Raw genomic sequence first — 17,878 nt, forward strand, 5'->3', positions numbered from 1 at the left:
GAGCATTGAAACCAGAGCAGAGCTGTGCTGTCAGCGGCTGCTTGCTGAGTTCCTGGAAGAATCCCTTTTCTCCTGTCTTGTCTTGTCCTGTGTTGTCGTTCTCCTCGTTCCCGTGGCGTGCATCACGGCATCCCTGGGGCAGCCAGGCCAGAGCTGGGCTCCCCTCCCACCCCCACTGCCTTCCCTCCCTCACACAGAGCACTGCCAAATGCTCCTGCCTATCAATACTACTTCTAATTAATTTAATCTGTTTAATCACTTCTGTAGCTAATTGTTGGAGTGGGGGGGGGAGATTTGTAGCTCATTGATTTAAGAGTGTGGGGATTTTGGGACGGCGTAAAGGGGATTGTTAATCATTGCAGTAACATCCTGTGGGCTTCAGTGGGCCAGAACCTGATGGAGAGGAGGGTGGGATGGGTGTCCAAAGGGAATGTGGGCAGGAGGGAGTTGGCGTGGCTGCAGCAGGCGCTCCATCCTGTCATCACTCCCTTCTCTGTCCCCTCCTTCAGGCAAGTCAGAGGTGGAGCAGTGGTCTGACATGTACACCGTGACCAGCCAGCTCCTGCTGAAGGTGGGCCGGGAGGACGACGGGGTCCCTGTCATCTGCCTGGTGGATCACCCTGCGGTCAAAGACTTGCAGACACAGCGCTACCTGGAAGTCATGTGTGAGTAGCAGAACCTTTAATTCTCTTTATGTGTAAAGTTGCTCACTTGGGAGTTCAGGAATTGCTCTCTACGTGATGAAATTCCAGCGTCCGTGAGGATTATATCGTGTTATTTAGAATAGAAACCAAAATGTTGGGTACCACTTCGTGGGCAAAGCCACAGCTTTCCCAGCACTCTGCAATACCATAAATACTTACCTTCATTCTCTGAAGAAATAACTCTCTGTACGTAGAATTTGCATCAGAGGTTCCTGGCTGTGCTTTATAATTGTCAGAACAGATTAAATCGGAGTATTTTTCTTCTAGCAAGATACTTATCTCTTTGAAAAGTTTCTCTACTCCCACTTCAAAGCGACTGGCCACCGTGGTGAGTTTACTGGCAAGAACTGGGTACTGTGCAAAGGAAACTCAGTGTTGTGCACTGTGAACATGTGGCACCGACAGGTTTTGTGCAACAGAGTGACTGGAATTCTGTGGTATCTGCAGTAGCAGCACTGATTGAGGCCAACCTGTGCTGCTTCCTACGTGTTCAGTGTTAATAATGCATCTCATTTCCCTTAGGAGCTGCTCCACTGTACATGACAGTGACAGCGTTTCTGAGCAGGTACCTGGCAATACCTGTTGTCCCAAATACAGCTGTGCTGCACTTCCAGTTCGTGGAAATGTTGGAGCAGTGTGCACGTGCCCCTGTGCTCCAAAACAGCTCCCAAAAGCAAAGTGGGACAGTCCCTGCAGCAAGACCAGGTGCCTGGAACACTGGGGGCTGAGGTGATTCAAAGTTCTTGTTTTTGTAGGTTCCCTTCAACTACCTCACGTTGAAAGGAGAAGGGGAAGTTTTGCATTAATTTATTTCATCTGCTTCATTATGTAGTTTCATTATGAACATCTTGGTTACAATTCTCATATCTCCAAAACTAGCGGGAAGTAATGTTCCTATAATGAGGAAAACAGGAATGATCAGATACTGCCTAAATTGGCAGATACGAGATTTCTTGTGACTGTGCTAATGTGTAATTCATTTATGCAAACTTAATGTCCATTAACATTTCTTGTAGAGCTCCATTAGCTTTAATAATGCATTAGCACCTTTGTGAGGCTTGATCAAATACTTAACGGGGAAGAGCAAAAAATCCCATCTGCCCTGTTCTGTAGAGGGATTGGAACCTCTCTGGGTTGAAAGGGCGTCAGACAACCTTGAAGCTTCCTTTCAGAAGCAAGGAAGGATTTCCTCTGAAATCCTGGTGGTTTGGTGGCAGAGAAGAGGGCAGCTATTTTGGGGAAAAAAAAAAAAGGTATTTTTTTCTCTTCTTCCCGAAATAAATCCCTCCTTGGCCACTTTGATTTGCAGCCTTAGGGGGTTCCCTGTGCAATGAGGGCAAAGCACCCCTAAAGCAGAGTTCTTTGGGTGTCCTACAGACACCTGCAGCCTTCAGCTCCCGCACTGGAGGTCCTGCTATATCCCATGCCCAGGTTTCTGCCCTTAGTGCTGATTTTCAGCATCCCCTTGGGCCGTTCCGGAGCTGTCTGGAGAAATGAGGCGTGGAGCCTCCTCAGAAGGGAGCAGAGATGAGCAAGGTGTTCAGACAGGTTTGGTTTTATGTTCTGAATTGCACTCTGAGCCTGTTGAAAGCAATTATGTTCAGGTAGTGGGACTTGACCCCGTTAGCCCGGCCCGTTCCTTGGGTGGGCAGCAGCAGATGGCTGGAGCAGAGCCCCAGCCCAGGAACGTGTCGCACGTCCTGACCTCGCCGCTCCCAGCAATTAACGGCTCTGGGACTCGCTGTGCTGGAGCACAGCCAGACACCTGCATCTCATACCTGCTGAGGGGCCTCAGCTTAAAGAAAAGGCAGTTTCAGAGCAAACTCTCACCCTTGAGCTTTTCCTGGCTCAAGATGATGATGCATAGACCGGTGGGAGAGTGTGGCTGGAGAAGGAGCTTCTTATTCTTGTGGACAGGCATCTCCATCAGTGTTCCCACGGAGGTGGGCTCGGCCTCTGGGAGAACTGGGGCTCCTACAACCAGGCCTGACTTACCTGTTCTCAGTTGCTTTTTAGATGTGGGATGTGCAGTCCAAACAGAGGACGCTCCTCCAGCTGCTGTCTGTGCCCTTGCACTGACCAGGACATCACCTTGCAGGAACCCATCTGCCAGGTCTCTGCTGCAGGGGCACTGGGAATTCCTTGCTCATCCCGTGTGGATGTTGCTGCTTTTCTCGCAGCTGGAGTGGCATCACTCAGGTCGGTTACCTGGGCTGCGTGTTCCACTCTCTGCTCTGACATCCCCTCCCCACAAATCTTGCCCCCCCTCTCCCCAGGGCACAGCACATCCGCCCCTTCAGAACATCAGCAGGGCACAGGAAAATGTTTTTCTCAGTAGACGTTGTATTTCTCTGCACTTAATGTATCCAAGTGGAGCATGAAATGTGTTGGGGAAGGACAGGAGGATGATGGATGGAGCCTGCTCAGATAATGAGGTATTTTTTGTCTGACTAAATTTCAGAGTAGGGAGAGATTTTTTTTAAGGTGCAACTCAAAAGTTGTGGGGTTTATTTTCCAAGAAAAATAGAAAACAGCAGTGCTGGCTATTAACTCACCCTACTTATTGACTAAGCCATTTGTTGCCTATCTGCCACGGCACAGCCTGGCCTGTGGTGAAGTTAAGTGTTTCCACGTGGATGTAGGGTGTGTTATTGTTAAGGAGTCTCTGCAAGCTTGCACCATAATGTGCTTGAAACCCTCCTGGTAACACTCCTCAAAAGCAAACAGGTGTGACCAAGGGTGATGTGCATTCACAGTGGCCAAAACACTTCCATGCCTGAGGAACAGCCACAGCCCTGGACCATGACAGCCACAGTCTGTGGCACTGGTGTGGGAACATGCCCAGTTCTGGCTGCAGTCACTCTCTTTTTGTGTCTCAGATCCGTCAGTGAGCAGTGGGAGACCAGTGCATTGGGTGTAATTTTAGAAAGGAAATGAAGCAACAAAATGCATTAAAATATCATTAAGGGATTGAATGGAACCAGATATTCTGGGAGACGTTTGAGTTGAGCCCTTGCGCTGCGTTTCCTTCTCTCATTACATGATGCTGGAAGTGAGTGTCAAAGCCTTGATTTGGCCTTTTCTCTGGGTTGGCTTTTTGTGCTTTTCTGAAGTTATAATTAATTATGCGTTCATTTTTGTAATATTTACACATGTACTTTTAAAGTCTGCCCTGATGGAGTCTGTTACAGCCTCTGCTGTTGCAGTGGAAGAACTTTTTGTGCCCAATTATGTTTAAAATCGGCTACATACATTTGCTGCCGCATCTCCAGTAATCCTTACATTTCCACCCAACGCAAATATTAATTGCATAGTATGCAGTGAAGTGATTAACATCAATGTAATTTATCATCTGGAGATCGCTAAAAGTGAATAAATGAGTTGTTTTGTTTGGTGAGGTGTTGACCCCTTCAAAAAACTTTGATTTAAAGCTTTTTTTTTTTTTTTCTTTTAGTGAATATGAAAAGCACCACAATCAGCCGAGTGTTCAGTTATTTGATTTTCTGGGGCATTAGCCACTCTTGTTTGTGACATTTCCCAGTTGGGTGCTCGTTTGCGAGCTCATTAATAAGGTTTTCTCGGAGGAATGTTGTTGGGAGTGTGGGGCGGACAGGGCTCTGCCATTCGCAGGCATTAAGCAGCAGCATGTGCTTAAATATTTAAAAGAGAAGTGTTTATCCCCAAAATGCCTGTCGGGGGCTCTGGCATTCCTTTTCCCGCTACAAGCAGAGTGATTAAATTGCTTTTGTTGAGGGTGAATTTTGCAGAGTCGTGTTTGGGGGTTGACAGGCTCTTCCAGACGAGTTGTGACCTGCCAGTCCTGCGCTCATTCCTTATTTTAAACACGGCATCTATTTATTGAATAGATTTCTGTACTTTGGCTGAAAATCAGCAGTGCAGCCTCTCGTCCTTGTCAGAGGTGAGGAGCAGGCAGGGGATTGCCGGGCTGGGCTGGCTCTGACGCAGGGCGCATTCCTGATGAGCATCCCTGCTGGAATTTGGAATAAAGGTGGCCGTTGTGTTTACACCTGCAGATCAGTGTTAACTTTGCTGATTTCTTTTAGTATTGAAGAACACATTCCTCCTGCTCTTCCCCGGGTGAGATCAGAGACTTCCAGAAGTCCGGTTTTTGAGCAGCTCCCTTGGGCACAGAACAGAGCAGGGATGAGGAACCAGACAAAGCAGTGCCCACCTGAAGGGAGATGTGTAAGGTATTATCTGGGAAATGCTGAGGCTGGAATTACCTACAGTGGGCAGGAATAAGGCTTGGCCCGTGGATCGTGCTCCCAGGGATGCCATCTGGCATCGGCCTTGCCAAGAGGCGCGTCAGCAATTCGTCCATGGATCAGAAAACAGATTTTAAAGTTGGACCTGGCACCTCATCTCTCAGTGCAGGCCAGAGCCCGTTCCTCTGAATCCCTGACAGAGTCCTTGTTGCAGGTTCCTCTGTTGGCCAGGGTCTGGCACTGCTGAAGACACTGTGTGCTGGTTTCCCAGAGCAGCACTCGGGAAGAAGCCTTTTTTGGCTGTCTTCCAGCTCAGCAGGGAGCACGCTGTCCAGGGAGGGTGGGGTGGTTTGTTGCTGGGGATGGTCAGCGAGAGTCCCGTGGCTGTGCCAGCCGGAGCATCGCGGTACCCCAGGCACATGAGGAGCCAGCTTTGCCAAATCCTCCTGGTGCCAGGCTTTGGGGCGGTGAGCTCACCTGCCTACAAGATCGTGGGTTGACCTGATGAAAGGAAATGGGTGGAAATAATAGGCTTAGGCTTTTGTAAGGGCCCGAACTCGGTGTAACGTTTTATCTCGGCTGATTAATGACATCTAAGCATTATCGATGAAGCGCATGTTTAAATGGATTAAGAAATCACTAACTGGCAGATCTCAAAGGATAGTCATTAGGGAGTAATCAGCAGTGCTGGTATTTTTAGAGGGAACTCAGGGGCCTGGGTGCTTGGCCTGATGCTGTTCAGTTGAAGCATTTGAAGTTCTTAAAAAGTCGCTGTTAATAATCTTTGCTGATGGCGCAAAAACAGGGTGAGCAGCTAAAAATGGAAGAACTGGGACAAAAGCAGAATAACTGGAGTGGTTTGGTAAATTCCCAGCCACGGAACTTGAAAGCTGTGAAAGTCAGTGGGTGCTGCCTGGGGTGGCCAGTGGCATCCTGAGGGGAGATGGAGGATTTGGGGGTGCGTGGTCCCTCCAGGAGGGGTGTTGCATTCCCCAGTGGTCCCCAATGCTCAGGCACACGCCTCTCCTGTTGTGCAAGAAATCTCATCAAATGCAGAATGACTTTGTAATAAGTTTTTCAAATTGGTTGCTGCTACAGCGTAACCTTTAGACGACTGGTATTTAACCTTGTATATCACTCTGAGCTTTTGAATGAATTTAGCTTAATAAAGGTGCCTTATTAAATTACGAGGCTGGTTTTTTTTAAGCCGCTAGAAAGAGGCGTAGTAGGAAATAGCTGTGAGTTGTTGGGCCTAATTTGCTGCCATGGAGCAAACAGGGGCTTGGGAGCATAGATTGCAAGTGTTTATTTTTGTGTAGTAATCCAGTGGTGTGATGTGATGAAGTTCCGGGTTGAAGATTTGGGGCTGCTGGAATGTACTTGGTGGTAAAAACTGTCACTTCTTGCCTTGTGTCCTGTGTCACAACCCGAGATAGTCACCACCCCACCTTGTGCAACCACAGATGTTGCTGCTGGAACGAGGGCCCTTCTAACAGAGCGGTGGCGAACGGCTGGTCCAGGCGTTGGAACCATCGGGGCTCTGCCCGTGCGTGCTGCTGAATGTCACAGTCCAGCTCAGGAGCCAGGCTCGAGGTCCCACAGCACTTGGCATTTCACAAAGCTTCACTCAGAGTCCATAATCTGAGGGAAATACACTCACTGGGTGTGAGCAGTGGAAATAGAATTTAAGATTGTTGAAAGGCACAACAATCCTTAAACAAAGGAAAAAAGGACTCCACCAGTCCTCCAGACTCATGAGTGAAATTTCTTTTTTTTTGCATGCAATGAGCCTAATGCCAGCTGGTGCTCCCAAGTGCCCAGCCATCCCTCTGAATCCTGCGGGCTTGGGAAACGCTTTCCTAAGCGCCTGCTGTAATTCCTGGTGTGCTGGCAAGTCCCTGCTTGGGAGAGATGTTTGCTGTGATAACTCTGCTGGGAAGCTCTTGGCTTCACCAGTGTGAGCACATGTGCTGATAGACCCAGATTTCTGTTGCACAGATCCAAATGGGACGGGTCCACATCGCTGCCGCTGTTGGTTTGATGAAACCTGTGGGGCTGGAAAGTGACAGTGGAAGGGCTCACCTGGCTTGGTGGGAGCTCACAGAGTTGGCAGTTCCTTCTTCATACAGCAAGGAGTACAGTGTATTCCTCCTGATTTCCATAAGTAATTGTCAGTGGTAAACAACTCATTAGAAACACTAAAACTTAGCTAATGGAAAGGGGATGGGAGCAGCAGGAGAGGCAAACAGCAAAGGCAAGCGTGGAGCTTCCTCAGCTGCATTCCCTATGTGCTGGGTAAACTGGAAGATGTCCTATTCCTTTCACAACATGAATGTAACAGCACCCATGTTCCTGGCATGGGCTTGTGGTGCTGCCACAAAGCACATCATGAAGGGGGAGCAGATGGCCGGGGGGTGGGAGTTGTGGACGGGAGTGGCTGAGGCTGAGCGCAGCGCTGGGCACGTGGTGGGTGATTTACTCACTGCGTAACGCCGGGGTGAACTCGTCCCCCCGTGCTCCTTGTGCAGTGCTGCTGCCACATCCCTGCCCTTCCAGCACACCACAGCTGCCCCGTTTCCCCTGTGGGACTGGGACGTGGCCTCTGGGCTGGGGACACCCCGAAGCATCGCTGCCACTGCCCCCAGCCTGCAGGGCCAGCCCCGTTCCAGAGCCGCGAGGAGCATCTGGAACGGGGATTAGTTGATGAAATGTTGTGGTAGAGTCATCTCGGGAGAGGATTTACTCGTGTAGCTTATTCCATTACTGAAAATTATGAGAGTTTAAATTGGTTAAATCCTGACACGCAGGGTTTTTTTCCTAATCTCTATTATTCCATAGGAGGCATGTTAATGAGTTAAACACAGTTAATAAAATGCAGCCAGCCAATATTTTGGGTAGCAGTTACTCTCAAAGGAAATAGAAACATTTAAATGGTTTCAACCTTTATGCATACTGATTTTTTGCCTTCCTTTGTTCCTTACAGTTGAGTAAATTCCTGAAAAATATCTATGGCTTAATGGCACTTGTAGCCTTGAATTGATTTCCTGCGCTGATAACATTTTAGCTACAGCTCAGATTGCGTTTTTAATCTCTGTTTCAGTCGTGGGAGGTAATGAATTTTTTAATTGTGGGCTCCAGGTTTGCGGTTTGGCTCCTTTTTCCTGCAGGGTCTTACTAAAGTGTTTTTGAGTTGGCTCCCTAACTATCCATGCTTTAATTCTCTGTTTATTGTAGGATTTAGAGGAGCTCCGTCTGGACAAAATACAACATCCTGTTGTTTACACAAGGGCAGCGGTGGCTGTGGCTCTGTTTGTGTCTCTAACAAGCATCTCTTGTCCAGCCCAGCATATTAACGCTCGTGGACCCCGGGTGCTGTGGTGCCGGAATCGCTGATGCACCACAAAACCTGTCAATTCCGGGCACCGCGGGCCTCTCCGGCTTCACCTCAGCGTGAAGGCAAACGAGTTCCTTTTAGCTCGAGCGAGTTCGCAGATAAAGTGTGCAGCAAAATGCCTTTCCTGGGAAGCGCCGTGGTGGGATCCGAGGCGCCGCCAGCTTCGCCTTCTGCTGCCAGCACGGAGCGGGCGAGGGGGAGCAGCGGCGGCCCCGGTGTGGCCGAGGGCTCACAGAGCGATGTTTTGTGTCCTGCAGATAAGCCTCAAGTGCGGGTTTCTCAGAATTACCCCTTGCAAGGCCTGACGAGAGAAGGGGAGCCGCTGGAGCTGACATGCACAGCCTTTGGAAAGCCACAGTAAGTTGGACCCTTCCCCGGGATGGCGCAGGGTGGCCGGCGGTGACGGGACGTCATCGCTGCTGCTGTTGCCATTCTCTGCTGCGAAGACAATGTCCCAGAGTGAAGGAGAGATGCTTCCTGCACCCGAGCACCTGCTGTGCACTAAAGACATCTGGGTTTATATGCAGTTATTCCTGTGTACCTAATGGCCCAGGGATTCCCACTGGAGGAGCTCCTAGGAGAGCTCTTCCCAGCCACCGCGCAGCAGCCCTCGGGTGCAGAAGGGAAAGGCTCCCAACCGGACACCTCTTCCCCCAGGGAATGGCTTGGGTGGCATTAATCTGCAATTAATCTTGGGTTCAATTAATCTGCAAAAGCGAGGTCGGGCTGCTGATGAGGCCCATGGAGGTCACCACAGCACTGAGCCCTTGGGGAAGTGGGATGGATCCTCAGGTAAGGCAGTCCATCCTTCTGCTTGTACTGACTGTCATGGTTTCCATCCCTTTTGATGCCCTGTGTGGTTTTTATGGAACTCAAGTTTTATTCTCTCTCCTCTTCTTGCCAAGCCCTTGAGGCTTTCTTAGGCAGTTGAAGAAATTCATGCATCAGAAAAATCCTGGCAAGGGAGGGTAGATTTTCTCCCACACTTTCATTTCTGTTCTAATTTAAGTTTTGTCGGCTTTATTTTTTTTAAAATACCTTCTCTTCTACTTGGATTTATGGCTTTCAGTTATTTACTCTCCTTCTTTATTTTCATCATGTCCATAAGATTTCTGCAAACATCCCTGGGATCTGTCAGTGCCTCCTTGGTGGCGTGCCCAGAGCTGGGGCATCACGGCGGGCGTAGGGAGCTCGGCCACACAGGCAGGGTGAGCGCCCAGCACCGAGGAGGCTCAGGCTGCCCTCATCCTCCCTGGTAGCCTCTCTCCCTTCCCACAGTATTTTCTTGATTCCCACTTCCCAGTTTCTTCTGTTTGGCACAAGGCCAGTTCCTTCCCTGGCCATCTGAGACCAGCACGTCCCTGCTGAATTCCATTTAATAGCTGTTCCCTGCTCAGAGCCTGCCAAGCCCCTTTGCATTCCTGCTCCCATGGGTGGGTACCTGCAGTGCCTCCCATTTGCTGTCAACTGGGAATCTGATGAGCAGGCTTCTCTACATTTTTTTTATTCCAGGCTATGAGTAAGACATTCCCATGTTAAATAGGACATACACATGTCCCCAGTGCCTGCCGTGGCACATTACGTGATGCTGGTGATGTGCTGGGAATTGGCTTCTCTAGGTCACTTCACCTGGGTCTCCCAAAGCTAAGAAAAAACACAGTAAAATAATGGGCTGGGTTTAGCTCTTATGTTTTTAAGACAAAGAGATGTAATGAAATCTTTTGCAGAGGTTTCAGAGGAAGAGGGAGGTTTCTCCAGTTAAATAAAATAATTTCCCTGCAAAATTTGGCAACATAAATGTTGGGGTAGGGAAGCTTGGGAAAAAAAGACCAGAGAGGTGAAATTTCTATTTGGCATTAGTACAGGTATTTTATTAGATTAGACACAACCCCCCAAGACTATGACAAAAGGGGAAGGGTGCTGAAATGGTCACTTGTGGGGCTTCTAGGGAAACAGCTCTGAGCAGGGACTGCTGCATCATGAGCTGGGAAACCTGGGGACTCCCTCAGTGCAAAGAGCCTTTTGAAATCCATAGCCAGGAGCATCCAAACCCTTCCCACCCATATGGAGGTTAAACTGCATTTGGGCTCTCTCAGGAGCTTCTGCTGCCCACACCATGGCTCATGTGCCAGTGGTGCAGCAGCAAAGAGGAGATTAGAGTCACAGAATATTCTGAGTTGGAAGGAACCCACAAGGATCATGGAGTCCAGCACTTAAATGAATGGCCTGTACAGGGATCAAACCCACAACCTTGGCATTTTTAGCACCATGCTCTAACCAACTGAGCCGGTCTCAGGGTTGAAGGGCAGGGCCTGTGTCCACAACCAGAGTCAGACGATGCTGAGACAGGTTTGCTCAGTGCTGGATCCATCCAGTAGCATCGCTGGGACGTTGAAGCTTCAAGAGCTTCTGTGTCCTGGAAGTCACCTACCCTTTGGACCCTGGGAAAAGCCCAAGCTGTAGGATACCTTGGGCAACACGGGGTCCCACTTGGCACCCTTGGAGCCAGGCAGGCTGAGAGATGCTGTGCTGCAGGAAACTCCCCTTTAAGAGCTCACTGTTGAGTGGGCTGAAAGATGCTGGATTTTTCTTTCTGGGGAAGAGCTGATCTGTCCCCTTACTGCTGCTTAAAGACATCATAGTAACAACTTCAAAAAAACCCCACAAACTAAAAAGACCCCCCAAGCCCCTCAGCACTCGTGTTCTTTACCAGCTCTAACAAACAAGGCTTATTTCATTCCCTACACAGTGCAGACCCACTGCTCACGTGGGTTCCATCTGCCAGGGGGTGCAGGAAGGGGCTGCCAGGGGGTTTGGGGAGGGGGAGGAGGGCTGGAACTCCCCCACTGGCATTACCAGGTCCATCACAGCGCTTGTGGAAGGGTTCAAATGTGACAAAGTGGTACTTGTTCTGCTGTCCAGCTCTGCCCTCAGAGCACCCCGTGGATGCACACAGTCTGTAGCCTCAGAGCTTTCAGGTTTGCTGAGTAAGCGAATGATTAACCACTAATGAACTTTCTTCCTGCTTGCATTAGTGTTTTCAGAAAATTTAAGGTCTGGATACAGTTTCCTGTTGGGTTAAAATAAATTTAAATTGAGGAAGCCCGACAGCATCTGGGCTTGAGTAGTGCAAAAAAGTGTGTGTTGTTTCTTTACAGTTTTTCTTGGTTTGGGCTTTCTGTCTGTGGATGAACTATTGAAGATGCCATCTTGACCATAGGAAAATAGTAATGTGACTGTTTCTTTTTCTCCCTCCTCTGTAGGCCTACGGACATGAGGTGGTTAAGAGTAGATGATGAGATGCCTCAACACGTTGTAGTGTCTGGTTCAAACCTTCTCATTAGTAACCTAAACAAAACAGATAATGGTACATACCGCTGTGAGGCTTCCAACGCGGTGGGGAAATCACATGCGGATTACATGCTGTTTGTATACGGTACGTGAGAAAAAACCACCGTTCTTCTAGACTCGTTTACACGTAATTGCACCATGCCCTGCTCGGAAAGCTGTGACAGAACTTAACGTTTGCTTAATGCCAGGTTTGCAGGCATCTCCTGACGCCTCGACGCCGGGCCGGGCCGGGGCAGGGGCCGGGGAACCACCGTGGGTGCTGCGGGGGCTCTCGGTGTGTGCCTCGCCTGTCCCCGCTCCGGGGAGTTCCCCCTCTGGAGCCGCCCTCGGGGCTGGCCGTGCCACACCTGTGCTGCCAGGGGAAGCCTAAGGAAAAGCCAGAGCAGGGGCATGGCAAGGGCCGTGCAGTTCTAGGGCTTCCCTAATCATTCCTTGTCCTTTTGGTAACGCCTCCAGTGGCTCGAGCAATGGTCCAGAGGGCTCTGAGCCTTCCATTAGCAACTTAAATTACTGAGGAATCAGCCAGCATTCCCAGACAATTACAAACCAGTAAATAAACTGGAAGAATGAGTTGCCTTAAGCCTGTCTGTGCAGCTGGGCAGCCATTAAACATGCCTCAGCATCTTTTAAAGTGCTATTAAGTACCTGCTTTAATTCTTCGCTTCCTCTGCGTTACTTTGGCATTGCTGTAAAGCCTCGTGCTCCTGCCACGAGGCACCACATGGAATGGAGGTTCAGGAGGCACTTGCAGAGCCATTCCCCCCATTAATGATGAGCTGTTCCCTTAGGCTGCATATTTAAACTTTCTCTGTTAAGAGTGGTTGTGTGTGACTGGGCTGAGCTCGTGGTGGGTGTTGGATGATCTTAAAGATCTTTTCCAACCTGAGCAATGCTGCAGTTCCACTCGGGTGGGACTTGGTTTGAAGTTTGTTCTGTGTAGCAGCCGCCTGAAGCTCTGCAGTCCACGCTCTCTAGTAGTGGCTTGATCCAGTCAAACAGTAGAGAACCTCCCACACCTCTCCAGATGCCACCTCCACAGGAGCAGTTTTAAGCCCAGTCATAGAAACTTGCCCAAAGACTTGAAATAATACCAAAGCGACAGCTTTCAGCTGATATAAAACTCATGTGCCCCCTCATATGGGTAGTTTTCCTAGCGCCTTTCACTCTACAAGACTCCAGTTTACAAAATTAAGTCAGATAGGCATTTATGATGGATAATTTGCATGCTCACAATATATAAAAAAGCCCCTTGTTTACATCAGTGTTTAAAAAACAAACAACGAGGAAAGCAATTAGAACAGGACACAGGCAGTCCCCCACGAGATGAACGCTGCTGCCATAAAGCAGCTGTGGGGCAGGTGGTTTCCCCCTTTGTGTAGTTCTACATACCCATCCTAGGCCAAGGGAGGGCTGGATGAACCTCCCCAGGTTACTGACCTGGGGCTTAGAGCTCGTGGTGACTCTTGTATGTGTAAGTTACTCTGCACTTTGGGTGGGGGTAAGAATACACAGCACAGGGCTCCCTCAGGGCTGCTCCCTCTTGGGATTAAATCCACAGGAGGAGACCCAAGACAGCATGACTTGGAAGGAGATGCAGGTTCCCAGGGGATGGAGGCCTATGGGCTGTAGCTCAGGCATCTGGCAGACGTGTTGGCCACATAGGAGAGGGTTGCTCACGGGCAGAGAAGGGTTTAGCTCTCCATCACCTCCAGTTCCTGCATGTTTGGGAGCATCCTGCTAGGATCTGGCACTCTGGACAGCGTAAGGAATCCTTTTAACCCTTAAGCTAACAGGACAAAGTCCAAAGTGGGGGAGGGAGTGGTTGGGCTGTGGTCATCAGCTGTGCCTCCTGGCACATCGGTGTGGGAACAGCGGGGTCACAGACACGGCACGCCCAGGGTGTCACAGAGCAGAGTCTGGCACAGCTCCAGGAGGGTCGGGGTCCAGGTAGTCCCATTCCAAAGGGACTCCTCTGCAGGTCAGTGGTTTGAAATGCAAGCAGCTTCCAGCAGCCACTGCTGAGCTGTGCCCAACGCCTTCCCAGCTGCCCACGTGGGGTGGGGATGCCCAGTCACATCACACATGCTGAAAATGTGTTTATTTCTAAAATTCATGCTTTTCCTCCCTTTGGGCAGCCACATTTCATAGAAACTTTCAGCACCATTAGCACACCAGCTTGTTGTTTTGCTTTTATGGAGGAAGGGCCTGCCTGTCCCGTGCCAGTGGGTGTGTGTCCAGGGGCTCTTCCCCCAGTCCCACTGTGCCACAACTTTGAGGGTCCCCACCAGTCCCAGGGAGCTGTATGGATCAGGAGCAAGTGAGAAGCACCCTGCCAGAAGCACAGGGGCTGGGATCCTTGGGATGTAGGGAAGGACAGTGACAGCTCATAACACAGCGAGCTCTGGGGTGACATTCCCTAACTTTCGGGAAGCTGGATGGAATATAATAAAGAAGTAGCGTATAATTAAAGTTCAGATATCTTAATTAGGGGATCTGAGAGAGCTTACTTGGAGATGAAAGAGTAGCAGATGTATTAGTGAGGAATAGTTGACGTGCTGTGGAGGAAATCTAAAATCAAAAACCCATGAAAGGTTTCATGCTCTATTATTGCCGAATGAATCCGTAGTTCAAAGTCTTTCCGACTACTTAGCACATTCAGTTTGATCATCTGGGCATTGATACATATTTTTTCTTTTACATCTTCTCATATCTACCTTCTCCTGCCCGATAGTTTTGATGAGGCTGTTCCCCCGTATGTAACATCAATACCATGAAGAGCAGCAGGGTTTGAATCTCAACAGGTCTGATCCGTCTGAGAAATGGTCACAGAGAGAAACGTCTCATTAACGATGCCCTAGTAGCAAAAACAAGAGTGTGCAACTGATATTGTCAGAAAAATATTGACTTTTTTTTTTAATTAAAAGACCTTGGTGGAATTCCTCATACCTGGACATTGATATTCAGTGATGATGTTGTCATTTCTCTGTATTCGTTCCCATCTTTGAAGTAGTTTTTAACATCCTGCTGCCGTGTGTTCGTAGAGGAAGAGCAGTGGGGTTCACGGCCCTGGGAAGGCAGTGAGATCTGTTCATGTGCTGGTAATGTTTAGGCTGTGAAGCACAGCGGGGCCCCTCACACAACCCTCCCACCTGGATTTGCAAATGTATCCGTAGACAACCACCAAAGCACCACCGTGTCTCTCCTTGTATGTGCAAACTGTTCTTTTTGTTGTGGAAAGCGTGCAGTTTATTTTCCTTATGCCTCTCCCATTCCATTTCTCTCTCTCATTGACTAATTTGTGCTGGGTTTTATTTATTTTTTTTAGCATTGTAGAAGGCAGAAGGGGGAGAGTTTGGGGCCAGGTTCTCCAGCCGGTGTGGGTGCAGCTCCCGAGCGCAGAGGTGGAGAATCTGACCCCCCCTGTCCCTACAGCTGCCGGGCTCTCCCCCTGGGATTTAGCCAAGGAAAGGCCCCCAACCCCTGCACTGCTTCTTAGCGTCCTTGTTTTCCTCTGATCACGATTGACCACTGTTGTGTTCTGCTTGTTTTTTTTCTTAATTTGCTTTTTTATTATTTTCCTTTTTATATTTTATCCAGATCCCCCCACAACTATCCCTCCTCCCACAACAACCACCACCACTACCACCACCATCCCTACCACCATCACAGGTACGGTACCTTCATAACCATTGGAAATGTCCTGAATGTTTATTGTCTTTTATGTATATAAGCAGAGCATGAAGCCTGGGGAAAAACAACAAACCATTGCAGTATTTTTTCCCCTCAAACACGCCTACGGCACAAGCCCTGGTCTGGCAGCTCGACGTGTCGGACGGTCTGTGCCGTGGGTGTTTCTGAAATGCGGGAATTGTCATGGCAGGAAGAGCAATTAACTCAGTTACCAGCATTAATTCAGTGGCTGATATTGGGTATTTCACATGCAGGATGCAAACAGCCTCAGAGCTCACTTAACACGGGCAGTCGTTTCAGCCTCCACCCCATCAGTATCAATTTCTGAGCAATTTATAGCAGAAAGTTTGTGACTTGAGATGTTTTTTCTCATGCCAAGGTGTTGGTCTCTCTCTGTGATAAGCCTCTCCCTCACTCTCCCAGAAAAGGGAATTCCACCAGTTGTTTTTATTGAGTGAGCGCCGTCCATTGGCCCCTTTTTGAGGAGCTGCCTCTCAGCTTGTGAGATTTTCCCTGTCTTGCGAGAAAAGATGAATAAAAACAACCAGCAAGATCATGACACCTCTCTCTGACACATCCTCATACCTCCTCACCAGACCCGACTCCTCACTCATCAGGAAAACCTTTCTGATTTATTTGTAACCATTCACATTGTCATTTCTCTGACCTTTCCTATTTCAACCACTGCTTTTGCTTGCTGCTTCTTGTGGGTTGTTTTGGTTTTTTGTGGTTTGTTTTTTTTTTTTTTGAGGCGGAGGTGACAAACAGCAGGTGAGGATGGACCATTGAATAGCTAATGGCACAACGTTTACTGTTGCTGTAAACCATCCCCTGTGTAAATGCCTTCACGATTTATTTGCTTTTATGACGCTGCTCAGCTGACTGTTGCCGTCCTGCCCGGGGCGTTTCGTGGCTTCTTTTCCTTCCGAGGTTTTTTGCGACCAAGCCGGGCCCCGCTGGCGAAGCCTTTCTCCCAACGTGCCTTAACGCGCGCCGGCATCAACCATCGCGCTGCCAGACCTCGCCACGCTCTGCTTCCTCCCTGCAGGTGCTTATCGATAATCCCAGCTCCAGGCAGCCCAGTTTGGATGCTTGGGACGCTCTGCCGTGAACGCCCTCCTGTTCTCCGTGGTTTTCATTTCTAGACTTTAACCAGCTTTCGTTTCAGAGGAGGTTGGAGCTTCCTCAGAGCCTCCCTAAGAGCCCTTGGCAGAGAAGCTGGGCCCGTGTGTCTCCACACGCTGTACGTGGATGTGTACACAGGTTTCTTTGGTTTGACGGTAACTGCTCGTGCTTTCAGTGAATTTTGGAAGGCTGAAAGGAACAGTGTGTCTTGATGCTTGGATAACCCCTTCAGTGAATCTCTGCAAAAGTTAACGACTGTCCTTTTCCTGGGAACTGGGTTGTTATCAGCCTGTCATTTTAGGGATTGTCGCAGCACTACCTTCCCAAGCCCACGCTGTCCTCACCTGCTGTGTCAGGCTTCCAAGTCATGGCTGGTTTTCACAATAAATAGGGGTTTGGTGGTTTGCTCTCCTGCTGCAAGTGCTGCAGCTTGTCTGGGGATGTTCAGTAAGCTCTGGGCTCTCCTCTGCAGTAGTTTTCCAGGTCTTTCTTACTGAAAGAAAGAAGGGGAGAGTGGTGGTTCTTCCAGTTGGAAATGGCTGTGTCATCAGCCTGGCTGAGGTCTCCTGGGGTCAGTATCACGGGGCTGTCCAGTGTCATTCTCTCACCTTTGTTTGCAGTGGTGGAGGATCTCAGACTGCTGGCAGAACCCAGTGTCTCTTCATTGCCTCCTTGACGGCTTTCTGTATTGGCTTTGAACTGCTGAGAAGGCTGGAAATGTAATGAAAATGTGATATTGCTCCCTGGTTCCAGCAGATCCTGCTTGTGATATGCCGGAAGAAGATTAATGCTGATAAGAGAAATCTTTGTTTTCTTCTCTGTCACTGAATCTTCTTGATGTGTGTCTTCCCATCCTCTGCCTGTGAGTTCAGTATGCTTTTCCCACACAGAGCAGCCAAGGCTTCACCTCCCTCCATCATGCAGTGACGTGCATGTATGTCTTCTCCAGCCAGCACTCAGGCAGAGTGGAGTGGCACCGACTTCTGCCCTTCAATAGTTAAAGAGACTTTGTAGCTGGAAAAAATGAGGTCAAATTAACATAATCTCTAGAATTACATAGCAGAGTAGTGTCAGAACACTTTTTAAAGCCTCAAGAGACAGCTGATACCTTAATTCCCATCCTCACCCAAACACTGCACTGTGTGACAGGAGCAGTGGGAGCCAACGGGGTGTTCTCTGAACCACTGGCAATCCAGACATATGGGGCCAGCTGGGTGAAATCCAATCCTTAGGATAAGGGGGGCTTGAAATCTATTTTATTTTGCCTTTCTCCCCTAGTTCTAGTAAAATCCTGGCCTAGTTCATGTCCCCTGAAGCCATGAAGTAGTTCCAAAAAGCAGCCGTCTTGCTTTAATTTAATAAAACAGGGAGAGACTGCACTGAAGCTG

General features: G+C 49.1%; 1 protein-coding gene across 8 annotated transcripts in view; it reads left to right on the forward strand.

The window, feature by feature from the left end:
* The window catches only part of CADM1 (cell adhesion molecule 1), a 133,809-nt gene that overhangs the window by 93,550 nt on the left and 22,381 nt on the right, over positions 1-17,878 (forward strand). For 4 of the 8 annotated variants that reach the window (XM_027881356.1, XM_027881358.1, XM_027881359.1 and 1 more), the window contains exons 5-8: positions 510-665; positions 8,582-8,681; positions 11,588-11,760; positions 15,273-15,344. In XM_027881356.1, coding sequence (XP_027737157.1) covers positions 510-665; positions 8,582-8,681; positions 11,588-11,760; positions 15,273-15,344 — 501 coding nt within the window. The remainder of the gene's footprint in view (positions 1-509; positions 666-8,581; positions 8,682-11,587; positions 11,761-15,272; positions 15,345-17,878) is intronic. The other 4 variants (XM_027881357.1, XM_027881360.1, XM_027881362.1 and 1 more) reach the window with 1 other exon arrangement.

This window comes from Empidonax traillii, unplaced genomic scaffold (genome assembly GCF_003031625.1).
Source record: "Empidonax traillii isolate 1590-97213 ecotype Southwest subspecies unplaced genomic scaffold, ASM303162v1 scaffold87:size1256882, whole genome shotgun sequence".
Lineage (NCBI taxonomy): Eukaryota > Metazoa > Chordata > Aves > Passeriformes > Tyrannidae > Empidonax > Empidonax traillii.